The sequence below is a fragment of the Capricornis sumatraensis genome, chromosome 9 (genome assembly GCF_032405125.1).
Source record: "Capricornis sumatraensis isolate serow.1 chromosome 9, serow.2, whole genome shotgun sequence".
In the NCBI taxonomy this organism is placed as follows: domain Eukaryota; kingdom Metazoa; phylum Chordata; class Mammalia; order Artiodactyla; family Bovidae; genus Capricornis; species Capricornis sumatraensis.
The window spans coordinates 2,758,925-2,778,541 of NC_091077.1; the positions used below are offsets into that span (position 1 = coordinate 2,758,925).

The following is a 19,617-nucleotide window of genomic DNA, read 5'->3' on the forward strand; positions in this document are numbered from 1 at the left end:
TAATTTAAAAATTATTTAAAATCTTGAGATGAAATTGTATTAATTATTGACCTAATGATGTAATATTGGGGGCAGGTAAAGAATCTGCCTGCATGCAAGAGACCAGAGTTTTATCCCTAGATTGGGAAGATTCCCTGTAGAAGGGGATGCCTATCCACTCCAGTATTCTTGTCTGGAGAATTCCATGGATAGAGGAGCCTGTGGGCTACAGTCCATGGGGTCTCAGAGTTGAACACAACTGAGTAACACAATGAAGTAATATACTCCCCAAATTCACAAAACCTAATCTAATACCGTAGCAATCAGAGTATGGGTTACAACAGCTGTAGCAGAGAGAATTCCAGAATTATTCAACATGATCTAGATTAATTTATGCCAGTCTCAGTGTGGACAGGTGGACCAGAATGGCCCAGCTCTGTCCCACACGGTCGTTCAGGACCCTGGCTGGTGAGTGATTCTAGTGTCTTCAGCATGTAACTTCCGTCTCTGGGAGTACAACTGCTGATCACCCAGCCAACAGCAAGGGAGAAAGATAGATTGGAAGGCAAGCAACTTTCTGTTTAAAACATGGTCTAGAAGTAACACCCGTCATTTCTGCTCACATCTATCAGGTAAAAGTTGGTCGTCTGGCCACACCTGGCTGCCAGGAAAGTGGCGGATGTCATCTCTGGCTGGACAGCTGTTTGTCCAGCTGGAACAGGATGGCTCCTGTTATTAAAATGAAGGGAGGAGTGGATCCTGGAGTGGGTCAGCAGCCTGGTCCACTCATACTGTCCCTTGGCCTCTTTAGACTTGTCCAAAGTCACACTCTCCAACTCTGCAGTTATCGCCTGCCTCCCGCGGTTTCACCTGTATTTCTCCCCATCTCCTACCTTCTCTAAGCCACGCATTTCCTTCGTTTCCCCAGCTCCCATGATTCTGGCATTTTTGTCAGGTCTGCCTGTTTTGAGCCCTGCTCACTGCAGTCACTCCCTTTCTCAGCTTCCCGAATGACCTCTCTGAGAAGCAAGTCAGAGCCTGTGCCTCTCGTGCTTTGATGCCTCTGCAGCCCTTAGGCCCGCATCCAGACCCAGGTGGCTCCCAGTGGCTTCCAAGGCTTGTGGTGATCTGGCCTTGTGTTCTGTCTCCAGTTTTTCCCCCACAACCCAGCAAAACCTAATCTCAAATGGCTTGTCATGCTCAGAAGGCACCTCCAGGTCTCATCACCTGCTCCTTCTCTTCCCTGCACCCTGAACATCCGTCCTTCTGGCTTTAGGGATCTCCTTGCTTTCACTCTCTTCTGAGTGTACCCACGGTGTGCACTCGCTGTAAACTCGAAACCCAAAAGGCAGGCAGGCTGGCTATTCTGGCAAGGGACATGGTCCACAGTGGTACTCAAATGCTTTGTGAATGACCGTCGTGGCTGGTAAATTACTATATGGCAAAGAAAGAGCAGACTGTATTGGCTCCTGGCTTTTTGCTGAGTCTGTCTCTGATCCTTGGCATTTGTACTCCACCAGTCAAGCTGAACAATTCACCATGTCTGAGCACAGACAGTTTGAGCTCTGCGCTTCTACTCTGTCTCTGCAAAATTGTTCAGGGCAAATGCCACCTCCTCCATGAAGCTCTTCTTGTCTTCTGCACCCCTGCTTGTGGGTTGGACCTCTTTTGCCTTTCAGATTTGTTTACATTTTGCTTATGGCCCTTACCTCTTCGTAACTTAGATTACAATAAAGATAACAGACTCATTTCTTCACATTTCTTCCCCAAAGAGTGAATTGGATGATATTTCAAGACCAATTCCTGGTTGATCTTGCCATGTCTTCTGTATTTATCACTTTCTTGTTCAAAGGCACCCCATAAATGTTGAAATGAATTGTCTCAACCTATTAAAAACTATAACTAAATTAAGAAAAGGATACTCCTTCAGATGTCAGTAAAATGGAGTAGCATCATGAGGGAATCATGAGCTACAGTGTTATTGGGTCAGATCAGCAGAAGTATATTGAATGTTAACTCTGTCCCAGGGTCCAGGCCCTCCCTGTCCTCCTGTCCTGGAAAAACAAGGTGCCATGGTGATCAAAATGGACCTGCCTCTACCCTCTTAGAGCTTAGGACCAGCTTCTCACGGCTGCATGACTTAGCCAGCTCGCTAAGCTTTGGGTCACTCCCGTGTAACACGGGGCTGGCGATCCCTGTGGGTCATCGTGAGCAGTGTGTTGGTTTATCTAGTGCAGTGCTGGCCTCCCAGAAGCAATCCTCAACCAGTGTGCAGTGGCTTTTGGTCAAAGTGGCCGCTGGTACTAATAGCTGTGCCTCAGCCACTGCCCTGAGAATGGTTAAGAAAAAAAAAAAAGAAGCAAATATAAATTTGATTTAATTATTTGTTCAGACTTGTTATTGATAAATTTATTTCCATTTTTAATGGAAGTCCTAGGCATCATTGCATTGAAATATGTATCACCAGTACCAAAAATTCCATGAGTAGACATTAAATGTTAGGTGGTAGAACAAACAGGCAAGAAGCTGGGGCAGCCGTAGAATAAAATTTAAATTCTGTGTTTTTAAACAGTGTGGAATACTTACCTAAATGATTTTATTGTTGGCTTTTTAATTTTTAATGACCAGTATAAATAACTTGCTAACTTTTGAATAAACATTATCAGACAAGAGCCAGGAAACTAAGTAAAAGTAGCTTCCTGCCAATTGATTTCTGTTTGTTTTGTTTTCTGTATAAAATCACATAGACTCCTGCAGCGTAGAAACCTTAGCTTACTGTCTAAACCACACAAAGGCTGCTCTGGAGGTGCCAGTTCATACTCATACCTCGTGATTAACGTCATAGTGTCCATGTTATTGACTGTAGGTTATGACAGAATTCTCTGTCTGTGTTGAAGCCCACTAGTGACGTGGGCTGCCGGGAATATAAACTAGCTCCAGAACCAGCTCGAAAGTTAGGAACGCACTCACCAGTATGCATGGCGCTCACAGATGCCACCAGCCCTGCAACACCCTGTTGTCCTTTAACTTAGCACTTTTATAATCACTTTGACATCAGATTTGCTTTCTGGTTCATCTCTTTAGCCTGAATTTGTGGACAGCGCAGAAGCCTGGATCATTTGTTTTTCTGCGTGGACATAGACATGTTCATTCTGCAACATCTCCGGAACACCTGCATGTCTGGTTGAGACAGTTCAGCATAATCTGGCCCCACAGGAAACTGATGGCAATTACACAGTGGCATGGTCTTGTCGTGGCTAGTAAAAATGTGCAAATTCTTTTCTCCAAGGGTGGTGGTTTCCTAATCCAGTCCCTTAAGATGTGGTCATGCAGGATCTCAAAGTGTCTTCCCTTCATAATAGTCTTGTACATTAAGGTGGATGTCTTTGCATTTTTTGTTTGTGGCTTAAGTTCAGAACTTGGTCTGAGTTTATCAGCTTATAACCATAATGTCTTATATACCAAAAATTGGAAACACTGTTAAGTGAGCTATGCATGTATAATTTCAGTAAGAATGCATGTTCATTCTGTTTTTTTTTCAGGGACTCTGACGACTGTGCCAGTCCTCTGGAATACTGCATGACGGTGCATCATGAGTGACAGTAAATGTGACAGTCAGTTTTACAGTGTACAAGTGGCAGACTCAACTTTCACTGTCCTGAAACGATACCAGCAGTTGAAACCAATTGGCTCTGGAGCCCAAGGAATTGTTTGGTAAGTATAGTCTGTTTCAGTAGTGTAGATTGTTTTTGTTGTAATAAAAACTTAATAGTTCTAAGTTGTCAGAATTTAGAAAACACTGATGATAAAAAAATACTCTTTGCTATAGGTTTATAAGCTAAATTGAATCAACCTCTTGCTTTAGTTACATGTAGTCGGATTATAGGATACAAACTCAAATTCTTTAAAATGCTGCATAAATTTAAATAGGTAGACATTTTTCTTTTTTGTTTCTTTTTTCTTTTTTTTCCCCTTTTCCATTCCCCCTGTCATAATGATATTAGAATAATAGGTATGACAATGAGTTGTAACCGAAATTTGGAGTTTTATTCATTTCTTCATCCTGGCCACCCTTCCCCCCTCCCCCTTTTATTCCCAATCACTCCTATTCGTTTCTAGGCGCCATGATTGCAGTGCCTTGCCCTTCATTGGCAGGATGAGGCCAGTCAGTGTCATTATCACCCCATGGATTAACCAGGAAGGGATGCCGTATGAGGGGTTGGGCTGGCCGTCTCTTCCTTGGTGTCTCACTTCAGCTATGTGTCCAGCCCAGCCGTCAGAACCGTTGGTCTGACCCTGAACCTTAGTCTCTTGCTTGGTAAGACAGTCAGCTGCCGCGACATCACTGGCCAGCTAAAGGTAAAGTCTTTCACGTTTTCTAGACTACAGTTATCGGCACCTCCCGAACTTTTTATCCCTTAGTTTTCTGGGCAAAATCTTTTCTTCTTCCTTTGGTCAATAAAAACAAGATTGCCTTTACATCTAAGAGGAACTGTGGTAAAGCTAAATACCTAATGATTACAGCTGGTAGGTAAAGGGAATTCAAGATAAAAGAGAACTCTTGAATGTTCTGGTTGGGGAGTTTATATTTTTATTAGAGGTATTGAGTTTAGAGAATCTGCATCTGTGGTTTGTAACTGACCCTCTGTTATCGAGACATATAATCAGGGAAGGTGGTAGTTTTCTTCAGCCTAGGTGGGTAGAGGTCCTGGGAGCTGAGGAGATGGTAGTCCAGAGATTCCTTGAAAAACTAATGAGGGAAAAGGGGCTATTGGGAAGGAATGCCTGGCTTGCATCTAAAATAGTGGTGATCTTAACTTTCAATGGATAACATGCTATATCGGTACTTAAAGACCCAGTGTACCAAGAGAATCTTTAAAGTGAATGGATGGCTCATATTAGGATACTTTGATGTCAATAAGAAATTCTAGCTCTAAAATATTCTTTTGGTTTATAATATATCTCTTATTTGGAACTGAATGGTAATTTGACATAGGAAATTAAGCAAGACAGATAAAAAGGACATTTAATGTAATAACCACATTTAGAGGTTGATTAGAAGTTCATAATTATAAAATGGAGATCTTTATAAGGGTTAGGCAGCTAAAATTAATGACTTCATTACAGCATGGTAAATGACCATGAACTTACATGCTACTTTATAAAATACTGTTTCTCAGGGATTAGTTTTGATTTCCAGTTTGCGTATACTACTCATCTTTGTTTTTTTAGAGAAATGTTTAATAATGAAATTACTCATTATGAGTATATATTTTTCATTCAAAAATTCTAGTTTTGAAATGAAAGCTCCTAAATATACCACGATAAGCTAAACCTCCTCCCATAAAAGCATTGGTAGAATTATAATATGGAAAGTTCTGAATTTTGAAAACATTTTAAAAACTAAGAGTCCAGAAAATCATCTGTAGCCAGTTGATTTTCAAAAAGGGTACCAAGATTATTCAAAGGGGAAAGAGCACTCTTCAACAAAGGGTGCTGGGACAACTGGATACCCACATGCAAAAGAATGAAGTTGGACCCCTATTTCACATCATGTGGAAAGTCAGCTCAAAATGCATCAATGACCTATATATAAGAGTTAAAACCGTAAAACTCTTAGAAGAAAACAAGAGGGGAAAGCTTCATGACCTTGAATTCTTAGAAATGACACCAAAAGCATGAGCAACAAAAGAAAACAATTGGACTTTATAAAAAAATTTTTTTGTGCATCAAAGAACACCAACAGGAGAGTGAAAAAACAACCCACAAATGGGAAAATATTTGACCATAGTCTAATACTTAAAAAGATCTTCTACAACTCAGTAACAGACAAGACAATTTTAAAAAAAGAACGGACAAAGGACTTGAATAGACATTTCCCTAAAGATTTTTGGCCAATAAACATGAAAAGATGTTCATCGTTAGTCATTTGGGAAATGCAAATCAAAACCACAGTGAGGTACAACTTCACACCCACTAGATGGCCATAATCAACAAAATGGAAAATAAACAAGTTTTGACAAGGATGTAAAGCAATTAGAACCCTCATACATTGCTGGTGAAAATGTAAAATGATGCAGCAATTTGTGAAAACCAGTTTGGCGGCTCCTCAACAAGTTCATTTCAGTTCAGTCGCTCAGTTGTGTCTGACTCTTCGCGACCCCATGGACCACAGCATGCCAGGCCTCCCTGTCCATCACCAACTCCCAGAGTTTACCCAAACTCATGTCTGTTGAGTCGGCGATGCCATCCAACCATCTCATCCTCTGTCAGCCCCTTCTCCTCCTGCCTTCAATCTTTCCCAGCATCAGGGTCTTTTCAAATGAGTCAGCTCTTTGCATCAGGTGCCCACAGTATTGGAGTTTCAGCTTCAACATCAGTCCTTCCAATGAACACTCAGGTGTTAGACATAGAATTATTGTTTGACCTAGTAAATATTTCTAGATATATTCCCAAAAGAATTAAAAAGAGATATTCAAAAAAGACTATATATAATTGTTCATAACAGTACTGTTCACAGTTAGCTGAAAGGTGAAAACAGGCCAACTGTCGATCAGTAAATGAATGGATACACAAACTGTCTTCTATATGTACATGGAATATTATTCATAAAAAGAAATGAAGCACTGATGTATGCTGTGACGTAGATGATCTACAGAATCGTGTTAAGTGAAAGAAGCCAGACATGAAAGGTAGTCGTGTTTGAGTCCAAAGTAGGAACACCCATCGAGAATGCAGTCATGCAGACTGGTGGTTAACTAGGACAAGCAGGAGAGGAATGGGGAGCAACTTCATAATGGGTATGGAGTTACCTTTTGCGGTGATGAAAATTTGGGGGTTTATTTAAAGGTGGTGATTGAACAACACTGTGCTAAATGTTCCTGAATTGTTCACCTTAAACTGGCTTATTTTATGTTTATGTGATTTTTTTTGAAAAAAAAAAAAAAAAGACAGCTGAAGGATGCCTTAAATTAAGGATATTTATCATTTAATGGATACTCTAAATATTATATTTAATATATTAAATATTATAATATTTTCATTTATATTATCCAGTAAAATATGTTATTTTTTGCAACTTATTTAAATTCTTTTAAAATTATTTAAAAGAAAATACTAAGAGCTAAGTGAAAGTGCATTTAACTCTTAAGTATTTTCTTTTAAATAATTTTAAAAGAATTTAAATAATAATAAAATTTTAAATAATTTTTTGACAATTTTATTAACATTTTTAGGAGCAACTGTCACCTCACATACATGTAGATGCTAAAATTTTAACACCATCCTGAATCTCATGTCTTGTACATTCCATTTCCATAGCCTGAATTTTTATTTTTATTTTAAGGAAAGATCAAAAAATGAGTTTTGCCCATTTCTCCTCAAGAAAGAAGTCATTATTTTGAACTGATTAAGGTAGCTCTAAAGGAGCCCCTGCATAGCTAACAGTTTATTTTATAATCTTTGATGTAATTATTCACTTAAGTTTATAATCCAAGCCAGTTATTCATTACCAAATCAAAACCTTTTAGTTGGGTTAACGTTGCTGATTCATGTAAAAGGGGTTAGTTAATTTGATTCAGATTATTGGTACTTTCTTTTAGAAATGTTTGTGCCATTATGAAAATTATTCTTAGACTTGTGGGATGCTTTCTGTTCGCTTTTAGATGAGGTGCTGTCACGAGAGCTGGGCCTAGATGATTGGAGACCTGGTTTCCATTATTACTTTACTGCTCCTTTCTGCCAGAGCCTGTGCTGGCTTTCTCTCAGCCGGGAAGGTGGGTGACTGCTCCTCACCTTCCTTCTGGGCTTGAGGCTTCACGGTTCCCCTGAACTGCAGCACTGACGGTGCTGGCGGTCCTAGTTCCAGACTGACAGGAGAGCTACTTCCCCCACCTGTCTTCAGAGGATGTTTTTCTGGCCGTTTCACACAGCATCTTGAATATTGGCATTCTGCTTTAAAAACTCCTCAAAAGAAAAGTATTCTTTTTGTACAAGGCATAAGGAGAGGGTATTTTACCTTGTTCTACTGTTTAGATGAAGCAAGAAACTATGAATGGTTCCTTTCAAGGAATGACTCCTTTCTTCCTTGTCACTGTTGGAAGGGCCTGAGTATCCCCAGCATCAGGCCCTGACTTTTAGATAGCCTCTTCTCTCCAGTGGTCCCTTCTCTGCAAACCTGACAGGCTCTTTCCCATGCCCATCACTTCTGTCCCCACTGCATCTCCTGGTTGGAGAATTCTTTGCAACCCTGCTGATCTATCCAGACCAGTCTTTTTAAGACTTAGCTCTGAAAGTCCAGATAGTCTCAGTTCATGCCTGGAATAGAGCCTTCTTTCTGGTTAAACCAAATGCTGGACTAATGCACATGTGCACACATGCATGCTCCAGGACCGTGAGATAAGAAATTTGTGTTTTAAGCTAGTCACCCTGTGGTCATTTGGTATAGCAACAACGTGAAACGAATATATGTGTGTTTCACATTTTTGAGAAATATCATAGTAGCAATAATGCATGGTTTATAAAAACTTGTTAATCGTCTAAACTAGAGCTTTATAAAGACATAGGGGCAGGTAAATTAAAGTGCAGGTACTGATATAAGATTAAATGGAGGAGCTGAGATCCAAGTAAAATATTTTGACTCCTAATTTTGAATTGTAAAAGCAACTGTCTGATTTATTTGCTTCTCTGTTTTTGTTGTTCATTAAAACTGTTAGTAAAATAGTTAAGAAGTAAGTTTTAAAATGTTTATCATTTGCAGTATTTATAAAATTAAGTTATTAGTAGAATTAAATAGTTACAGGCTCTATAGAAAAAATGTGTGCACATTTCTTTCATGTAAATTCAGTTTTCTTCCTCTCAAGCTGTTAATCAAAGCACTAGGGAGTATTTGTTTTACAAAACAATTCTATGAAGTGTTTAACTTCATTTTTTTTTTTTGCTTTTTTAAAGAAATTTTAATTGAAGTATGGTTGGTTTACAGTGTTGTTAATGTTTGCCAAATGGTTCAGTTGTACGTATAAATGCATTCCTTTTTAAAAATATTCTTCTCCATTATGGGTTATCATTGGAATAGTGAATGTAATTCCCTATGCTGTGGAGTAGGACTTTGTTGTTTATCCATTCTGGGTATAATGGTTTGCATCTGCTAACCCCACAATCCCACTCCATCCCTCCGCAGCCCCTCTCCCCCTTGGCAGCCACAGGTCTGTTCTCTATGTTTGTGAGTCTGTTTCCGTTTCATAAATGTTCATTTGAGTCGTATTTTAGTTTCCACATATAAATGACATCACGTGGTATTTGTCTTTCTCCTTTTCGACTTCCTTCACGTAGTGTGTTAATCTCTAGTTCCATCCTTGCTGCTGCAAGCGGCGTTGCCTCATTCTTTCTTTATGGTGGAGCGGTGTCCATTGCATGTATGTACCGCATCTTCCTTCTCCATTCGTCTGTTGATGGACATTCAGGTGGTGAATACTGCTGCTGTGAACATGGGAGCTGCATACGCTCCATACTATTTTCCATAGTGACTGCACCAGTTTATACTCCCACCAACAGTATAGAAGGGTTCTCTTTTCTCCACACCTCCAGCATTTATTATTTATAGACTTTTTAATGATGACCATTCTGACTGGTGTGAGGTGGTACCTCATTGTAATTTTGGTTCACATTTCTCTATTAATTAATGATGTTGAGCATCTTTTATGAAGTGTTTAACTTTCTTTTTTAAAAAAGTGTATAGTATTAGATCTGAGAGTGCTTAGAAGTGACAGTTACAACCTTAACTTGAAATGGTTGGTGTAGCTTATTTTTGTTTTTGCTTCCTCTGGTTCTGTATAAGCGTGAATGTTGGCCTGTTCTTACACTGTTTTATTTTCTGTTAGTATATATAAATGAACATAATACCCACAACAAAATTTTTGTGATAAAGTAGATATATGATATAAGGCATAGGAACGCTGTGATTCAGGAGAATCGAGTTCTAAGTCCAGCTCAAATCCTCATTGCAGTAGTTCTTAGTTACCTTGGGCAAATCATTGTGTCTTTATGGACCTTAATAGTTACATCCCTAAAATAAATGTTTTGGAACTTCTTATTTAAATTGGTGGACCAAACACCTAAACAAAGAGACCAGGAGGGCAGTAATCAGTGGATATGAAAGCACATTTAACAAGTTTCTGCAGAGGAAATGAGAATAACTAGATGAGACATTTGCCACAAAGAAGAGAACCTATCTATAGTAGAACTCAAGGGAGGTTTTGAGTCTAGAGATGCCAGATGCAGAAAACAAAGATGAAATGGGTGGCTGGAAATAGGGATGTTAATTAAATATGTGTCTGCAAAACAGTTTTGCTAGTTGTCTCCCAGCCTTCTCACCCCATCTCCATGCTCAGCATTTGCCCCTAGATAGTGAGTAAGTAAATGAAAAATTATTGGGCTAGGATCTGGAAAAGGAGAAGCCTAGTCAGAGGAGCCCAGGCTTTGGGGTGGTCTTTACCTTGAGGGCATTTGAAAATTCTGGAATGGGCAGCTAAGAGATTTGAGAGTCCTTTGGAGTGTCTTGTGGGGCCATAGGAGATAGGGATTGGAGTCCAGGGCCCTCTAAAGGGGCTTAGTGAACTTCCTTTGCTTTGAATTGGGTCCAATAAAGGGCTGCATGCTAGAAGTAAGAACAATCCAGAAAATAACAGGCTCTTGCAGGCACTGCCCTTAGCTTCACATCATCTCATTTGCTGAGCCCAAGGTGAGGTGAGCCCAAATTGCTAGTGTTTGAAGGTCCTTGAAGGTCCAGCAGAAATAAATGTAAATTCTACCTGGAGGAAGACAGCATCATACTGGTTATCAAATTATTTCCAGATAGCAGACAGTTTTGCAAGTTCAAGGTCCAGCACATAGTCAGAAATAACTAGTCACAAAAGGAGATTCGATGACATTCACAAAATCCAACACAACAACAGAGAAAAGAAATAGATCCATAGGAGTTATTGGCCTTATTGGATCCAAACTTGCAAAGAGCTATGATGTTATGTTGATAAAAGACAGTATGAAAAACTTTGGGTGGAAAATGAAAACTTTAAAAAACTAAATAGAAATTATAGAACTCTTAAGATATAGTAATTGAATTATGAAGTTAATAGGTGGGTTTAAAAGCATATTATTAGTAAGTATAACTGAGGAGAGAATTGTGATCTGAAAGACAGTTAAGGAGAAAAGTAGCCAGAATGAAGGCTGGTGGAGACAAAATGGTAGAAACATACAGAAGAGAAGATGTATTTGTTTTCTATTGCCGCATGACAGATTACCATAACCTGGGCTTCCCTGGTGGCTCAGACGGTAAAGGCGTCTATCTACAATGCGGGAGACCCGGGTTCAAATCCCCGGGTTGGGAAGATCCCCTGGAGAAGGAAATGGCAATCCACTCCAGCACTCTTGCCTGGAAAATCCCATGGACAGAGGAGCCTGATAGGCTACAGTCCATGGGGTCGCAAAGAGTCGGACACGACTGAGCGACGCGACGCGACTTGACTTGACTTGACTTGACTTGACTTGACTTTACTAGGGATGTAAAACAGAGCAACAGCCATGTGTAATTTCATAGTTCTGTGTAGGTCAGAAATCTGGGTGGGCTTCCCTGGGTTCTCTGCGTGGCATTTCACAAGGCTGAAATCAAGATGTCACTGGACCAGGCTCTTATCTGGAGGCTCTGGGGAAGAATCTGCTTTCAGGAGCATTCAGGGTTCTTAGCAGAACCTAGTTCCTTGCAGCTGTAGGTCGGAGGTCTCTATTCCCTTATTGTCTGTCAGCCAGGGACCACTCTGCTCCCATTCCTTCTCAAGACGGACCCCCCCACGTTCATCTTGACGGCAACGATGGCATGTCTGGTCCTTCTCTGGATTCAGACCTCTCTGACTTTCCCCTCTTCCCAGCCAGCCAGACCAAACTTTGCTTCTAAAGGGCTCTTGTAACTGGATTAGTGCCCCCCACCCCTTCCCTTGTGATCTCCCTTTTGTTGAAATAATATTTAGTCCCCTTATGGGACACAGGGTGAATATACTGCAGGAAAACCAAATGCCTAGAAATCGGTAGAACAAACCACTTCAGAAAACAATTTGGCATTATCTACTAAAATAAAACATGCAGTCCCTTTATCTACTTGTTAAAAAGACATGCATAGGGTACCCAGAACCATGTACAAGAATGTTTATGACCATTCTTTGTTTTTTGTAATGCTTTGCAAACTGAAAACAGCCAATGTATCTATAAACATTATGTCATATAATCACAATGAAGGAATGTTAGAGCAATGACGCAGAATGAGCTGTAGCTTCATACAACAATGGATGTATCCCACAAACACCATGTTGAGTGAAGGAAGTCAAATACGGTTTCAAAAACCAGGCAAAAATAAATGATGCAGGGTCTTAAAGATGCATGTTTAGCAGGTAAAAGCAAGGAAGTGATTCTCATAAAAGTCAGAAGTGGTTACCATCTTTGGAGGGCAGTGGGAATAGTGATTAGTAGGAGATGTGACTAGGGGACTCTGGGGTTGTTGACAAAGCAGGATTCTCTGTGATAAATCATTGAGATAAGGAACAAAAAAGGAAGCAAAAGAATGAGAACCTGACAGGCACAAGCCTTCTGTGCATAACCAACAGCACTCAACTTTGGCAATCCCAAGAGAAAATTGACTTCAAACTTAGAAGATAAACTATCAATCAGGGATAAAGGAAGAGTAGGATAATTTATCTTCCATGCACTTTTTTCCTGAAGAAATTCCCTTAGGATATATTCCAACCAGAAAGAGAATACAAGAATGTATAACAAGCAACAATGGAGGCCAGTGAAAAGAAATCCCAGGCTGATAGCTGCACATCAGGCGTTGAAACTTCAAGAAAAATGTCTTCCCCTCCAAATGGAATAGATTCCAAACAATAGATAATTTGAGAAGGTAGGAAGTACTAGTGTCAGGCTCTGGTGAGATATATTTGTCTTCTCTTAATAAGAAAAAAAAGTTTATTAGAAACCTGTAGTAGAAAAGCTAGAAAAAGTCATGATCTAAGAAGGAAATAAATTTAAAGTAACATGAGGTTTGAGAACTGGTAGGATGTAGGAAGAGAATCCATTTAACATTAATACTGGAAACAGTCTTGTTCTTTTATGAGTGACAGCAAATCATGTGATCTTTAGAAATGAAATGTAATCCTTACTCTGCAATTAGTAATGTTTACATGTGCGTACATACATACACTTCATATCTTGATTTTCAACTTTTAGACACTTCCTACAGAAGAAACACAGAAGACCTAATTATAGAGGCTAAAAGGTGTGTTATCAAACTTGACCATTTAAGACAAATTTGGAGGGAAAGAGAGTAGAGAGCTGGAAGTAAAAGAAGATGAAGTGTAATATTCTCATTTTACATACTGGGCAGCAAGAAATTCCTTTAAAAGTTGATGAAACAAGTTTAGACATGGTTATTTAAAGTTACAATGGTGACCAAGGTAAAAATTAAAAATAACATGAGAACAAAAAGCTATGAGACGTCCTTGGGGGTTTCAGATAAGTGACTAAATCCTCAGTTTTCATAATGGGGAATAAATAGATAATTTCTAAAGTTGATAAATGAGGAAAGAGTGATAAAAATATATTTTTGGAGTTGAGACCTGACTACGAGAAGAAAAGCCAGGAATAATTGAAGATAGCTCCTCCTGGAGTTGAAACTAGGAGTGGGGAACAAGTGTCTGCTCAGGTAATTCAGAATTGGTTCATTTGTCTCACTGGACAAAAACTTCTTTGTCCAAAAAAAGATGTGTCTGTTTTTAAATTCTTAAGACTGAGATATATACGTGCTTCCCAGGTGGCTCACTGGTAAAGAATCTGCCTGCAGTACAGGAGACTTAGGTTCACTCCCTGGGTCAAGAAGATCCCCTAGAGAAGGAAATGGCAACCCACTCCAGTTTTCTTGCGTGGGAAATCCCATGGACAGAGGAGCCTGGTGGGCTACAGTCCATGGGGTCACAAAGAGTTGGACACGACTCAGCAACTAAAACAGCAATTTTATGTATACACACACACATATAAGTGTACAAATCACACATATATATTGATTTGTTTCACAGATTTAATTTTAACATTTTGTAATTTATATGAATATTATATTTGCCTGTGGGCATGTGATTTTACATTTGTGTATACCTGTACACATAATGTGAACTGAGTTAAAGAAAAAACAATTTCAAAGTAACTCGACAGCTTTCAATTTTAAAAAGTTAAAATTGAATGAAGTTTGAGTTTCTTGGCAAACAGATTATTAACAGAAGTGAATAAGTGTAAACAGTGTCATAAACTGAATAGAATAAATAGAAACAGTGTTTTAAATGGTGCTTAGGTTCTCAGATGGTCTTTAGCAGCTTTGAACCGCCAGTGAGGAGCCGGAAGGTAACAATAACAGCAACTGATGCTGGTGCTAGCTTGAAACTAGTACACAAAGTATTCAATTTTTCCTGTCTACTTTTTCTAGGAAAATGAATCATAAATTTCAGCTGGGAGCTTGAGATGCTAGAAACAGATCCCCTAGATTTTATTTCTTACCATAGTATTAATAATATGAAGAGGTATTTCTAGTAGGATTTTATGTATATAGCAATTGCTTATGTTAGGGATTTTGTATCTTGGGGATTTACCATGAGTTGAGATTTTGGCTTCTGCTTTCTTTTTAGATTCTTTCATCTAGGAAAAAACACAATCAATCAAAACTTAGCTTTATAATACTACATTCTTCTCAGGAGCGCAAACCATTTTCTCCACTGTGATATTCCAAAATATACTTCCGTTTTATTTTGTGATACCAGTGAGTTTTTTCAACTTATTGACATATTTAAACTGAAGATTTTGTTTCCTGACCAGACTTACATGCTGTATATTAAATTACCTGGTGCCACTGAAAGGAATAAGTTCATCCTGCACTGTTAGCCAGCCCACTTTGCTCTTCATGTGCAGAAGTACCCTGAATGAAAGCAAGCAGATGTTTCCTTATTTGTTATTCAGTTAGAAAGATAACATATTGAATGTACATTCTGCATTGCTGTATTTTCCAGAATTATCCTAATGGGTTGCTTATTATATTTCTTAATTATAGTGCTGCTTTTGATACAGTTCTTGGGATAAATGTTGCAGTCAAGAAACTAAGCCGTCCTTTCCAGAATCAGACTCATGCAAAGAGAGCATATCGTGAACTTGTCCTCTTAAAATGTGTCAATCATAAAAATGTAAGTAATGTCTGTGTTTCCACTGTATACTTTAATGTTGTCAATGATATGTGATAATCTTCTCGGTCTTTGAAGATACAGTGAGTTTAGACCTAGGGTAAGCTAGTGGTAAAAGTACTATTTAAATGTTTATATTTTATTGATAAAATTGCTAATCAACATTGGGAATATTGAGTCAACAAGAGGCATTGTGGTCCATAGGAATTTAGGTCACTCATTAGGAATGGGAATGTTCTTGTTACCATTTGGTTTTCACTATTTCAGTGTGATAAAATGGCAAGAGTATTGCCCTGACAAATTGAGAAATAGTTAAATACTTTTTAGGAAAACACTGTTCTATAAGTAGCTTTTACATATTCATATTTATGGAAATAATTGTTATTAGATGATGCTTTATTCAAGGTAGTTCTACTTGGCACAGAAATCAAAGCCTTGTACATTGTAAGGAAAAACGGTATATCTCTAGAAAATGAGGTACTCAGTCACGTTTCATGTTCTTTTGCTGATCCCTGAATATTATGTGGAACATGATTTTGATAGCCTTGTCATGTTATAAGATTATAAGATGGTAAGCCTAGAAGGGGCTTTGGAGACCCCCTCCCGTCTGACTTCTCTTTGTTGCAAAGTTGAGGGGATAAGTATCTAAGATCCCACTCAGCTCCATGTGGCTCCTTTTTTTGTGACATTTCTGCTGGATTTTTCTGGTGTAGGGACAAAAAACAAAGATAATTTCAATCTTTTGAGTCTGTGATTTGAATTTGTCTTTAATTTCTCCAGTGCCTGTTTTATTTGTTATTCAGTTGCTAAGTCATGTCCAACTCTTTGCAACCTCATGGACTGCAGCACTCCAGGCTCCCCTGTCCTCCACTATCTCCCAAAGTTCGCTCAAATTCATGTCCATTGAGTCAGTGGTGCTGTCTGTCCATCTTTCCTCTGCTTCTCCTTTTGCCTTCAGTCTTCCCCGGCATCAGGATCTTTTCCAGTAAGTCAGCTCTTTGTATCAGGTGGCCAAAGGATTGGAGTTTCAGCATCAGTCCTTCCAAGAAATATTCAGAGTTGATCTCCATTAGGATTGACTGTCTCATCCCCTTGCAATCCAAGGGGCTCTCAAGAATCTTCTCCAGCACAACAATTTGAAAGCATCAGTTCTTTGGTGAACTTCTTTGATGCTTTCTTTATAGTCGAACTCTCACATCTGTATATAACTACTGGAAAAACCATAGCTTTGACTTTATGGACCTTTGCTAGCAAAGTGATGTCTCTGCTTTTTAATATGCAGGTTTTTGTGTCTAGGTTGGTCACAGCTTTCCTTCCAGGTAGCAAGCATCTTTTAATTTCATGGCTGCAGTCACCATCTGTGGTGATTTTGGAGCCCAAGAAAAGAAAATCTGTCACTGATTCCATTTTTTCCCTATCTATTTGCCATGAAGTGATGGGACCAGATAACATGATCTTAGTTTTTTTTTTTAATGTTGAGTTGCAAGCCAGCTTTTTCACTCTCCTCTTGCACCCTCATCAAGAGGTTCTTTAGTTCCTCTTTACTTTCTGCTATTAGAGTGATATCATGTGCATATCTGAAGTTCTTGATATTTCTCCCAGCAATCTTTATTCTAGCTTGTGATGCATCCAGCTCAGCATTTCACATGATGTTCTCTGCATATAAGCTAAATAAGCAGGGTGATAATATTCATCCTTGTTATACTCCTTTCTCAATTTGGAACCAGTCTGTTGTTCCATGTCCAGTTCTGTTGCTTCTTGACCTGCATACAGGTTTCTCAGGAGACAGGCAAGGTGGCCTGGTATTCCCATCTCTAAGAATTTTCCACATTTTGTTGTGATCCACACAGTCAAAGGCTTTCACATAGTCAGTGAAGAAGTAGATGTTTTTTCTGGAACTCCTTTGCTTTCTCCATGATCCATCAGTCATGGCGATTTGATCTCTGGTTCCTCTTTGAAACCCAGCTTGTACATCTGGAAGTTCTCAGTTCACGTACTGCTGAAGCCTAGCTTGAAGGATTTTGAGCATAACCTTGCTAGCATGTGAAATGAGCATAATTGTACAGTAGTTTGAACATTCTTTGGCATTGTCCTTCTTTGGGATTGGAATGAAAACTGACCTTTAGAGTCGTGTGGTCATTACTAAGTTTTCCAAATTTGCTGCCGTAATGAGTGCAGCACTTTAGCAGCAGCATCTTTTAGGATTTGAAATAACTCAGCTGGAATTCTGTCACTTCCACTAGCTTTGGCTGTAGTAATGCTTCCTAAGGCCCATTTGACTTCATACTCCAGGACGTCCGGTGTCCGCTTCTGTGTATTCTTGCCATCTCTTCTGTGTCTGTTAGATCCTCACCATGTCTGTCCTTTATCATGCCCATCCTTGCATGAAATGTTCCCTCAGTATCTCCAGTTTTCTTGAAGAAACCTCTAGTCTTTCCCACTCTATTGTTTTCCTCTATTTCTTTGCATTATTCACTTAACAAGACCTTCTCATCTCGCCTTACTATTCTCTGGAACTCTGTATTCATTTGGGTACATCATAAAAACAAAAGTAAAAAAAATTTTTCTTAAAAAAAATATGGTGAAATGTTGCTAGATCTCATGTACATTAATGAACATAGATATAAACCATTTTTAAATAGCTACCTAGTACAAATGCACAGTAATTCATTTAACCAATTACTTATTGTCAATTAAAATAAATAAATTTATATTAAAAAAATTTTTTAACATAAAAAAACACAAATATTTAGATTGTTTCTAATTTTTTACTACTATAAGCAGTGCTGCAGTGAACATCCTTATACAGGTGAATTCTGTGGCCAAGATTCTGGGTCAAAAAGTATGCACATTTCTGGTTTTAATATATACTGACAAATTGACCTCAAGGAAGACTATCAGTTTTACACTTTCATTGAGTATCTGAGTATGGCTTTTATTTCAGAATACTCCAGAACTACATATTGTTGATTTTTTTGTTTCACTTTACCAAACTGATAGATGACAAATGATACCTTATTTTTATTTGTGAGGTTGATTTTCTTTCCATATCTCTGCTGCTGCTGCTGCTGCGGCTAAGTCGCTTCAGTCGTCTCTGACTCTGTGCGACCCCATAGACGGCAGCCTGCCAGGCTCCCTGTCCCTGGGATTCTCCAGGCAAGAACACTGGAGTGGGTGGCCATTTCCTTCTCCAGTGCATGAAAGTGAAAAGTGAAAGTGAAGTCGCTCAGTCGTGTCCGACTGTTAGAGACCCCATGGACTGTGGCCCACCAGGCTCCTCCGTCCATGGGATTTCCCAGGCAAGAGTGCTGGAGTGGAGTGCCATTGCCTTCTCCGTATCTCTACAAACCTTTCATTTTTATTTCTTGAGAGTTTGTTTTCCATGGCCTTTGTCCATTTTTCTCTAGGGACTGTTGGTTTCTTTCAATGCAGGAGACGGAAGAGATGCAAGTGGAAAAAAAAAAAAACTGGATTCACACTTCAATCTTTACACCAAGATAAACTTTAAATGGAACAAAAATTTAAATCTAAATTAAATTTTAAGGCATGAAACCATGAAACATTAAAATATTTATAAACATATCCCTTGCCAATGCAGGAGATGCAAGAGACACAGTTCAATCCCTGGGTTGGGAAGATCCCCTCAAGTAGGAAATGGCAACCCATTACAGTATTCTTGCCTGGGAAATCCCATAGACAGAGGTGCCTGGTGGGCTGCAGTCCACGAGGTCTCAAAGAATCAGACATGACTGAGTGATTGACTACACGTTGGTTTCTTTCTTATGCATTTAGAGAAGATCTTTGATATTAAAGCTATCAATCCTCATTTCTTTTCCATTTGACCTAATTTAGGTTGTTTTTCAGAGAAGGCAACGGCAACCCACTCCAGTACTCTTGCTTGGAAAATCCCATGGATAGAGGAGCCTAGTAGGCTGCAGTCCATGGGATTGTGAAGAGTCAGACACGACTAAGCGACTTCACTTTCATTTTTCACTTTCATGCATTGGAGAAGGAAATGGCAACCCACTCCAGTGTTCTTGCCTGGAGAATCCCAGGGACAAGGGAGCCTGGTGGGCTGCCATCTCTGGGATCGCACAGTCTCCAGGATTGCAGAGTCGGACATGACTGAAGTGACTTAGCAGCAGCAGCAGCAGGTTGTTTTTGCCATACTGATTTTTGTCATCGTTGAATGTAATCAACTCTTGTAGATTTCTTGTCATTCTTAGAACAGACTTTTCTACACCAGAGTTGTATGGATGTTTATCTATATTTTAATGTTTCATGGTTTCATGCCTTAGATTAAAGTTTTTGTGCCATTTTAACTTTATCTTGTTGTAAAGGTTAAACTATGAATCCAGTTTTCTTTTTTCCCTATTGG

The 19,617-nt window shown here is 39.1% G+C and overlaps 1 protein-coding gene across 4 annotated transcripts in view; it reads left to right on the plus strand.

Moving 5' to 3' along the window:
• The window catches only part of MAPK9 (mitogen-activated protein kinase 9), a 68,889-nt gene that overhangs the window by 11,297 nt on the left and 37,975 nt on the right, over nucleotides 1-19,617 (plus strand). For all 4 annotated transcript variants that reach the window (XM_068980297.1, XM_068980296.1, XM_068980295.1 and 1 more), the window contains exons 2-3: nucleotides 3,522-3,693; nucleotides 15,113-15,242. In XM_068980297.1, the coding sequence (XP_068836398.1) occupies nucleotides 3,572-3,693; nucleotides 15,113-15,242 (252 nt within the window). In that variant the 5' untranslated portion in view covers nucleotides 3,522-3,571. The remainder of the gene's footprint in view (nucleotides 1-3,521; nucleotides 3,694-15,112; nucleotides 15,243-19,617) is intronic.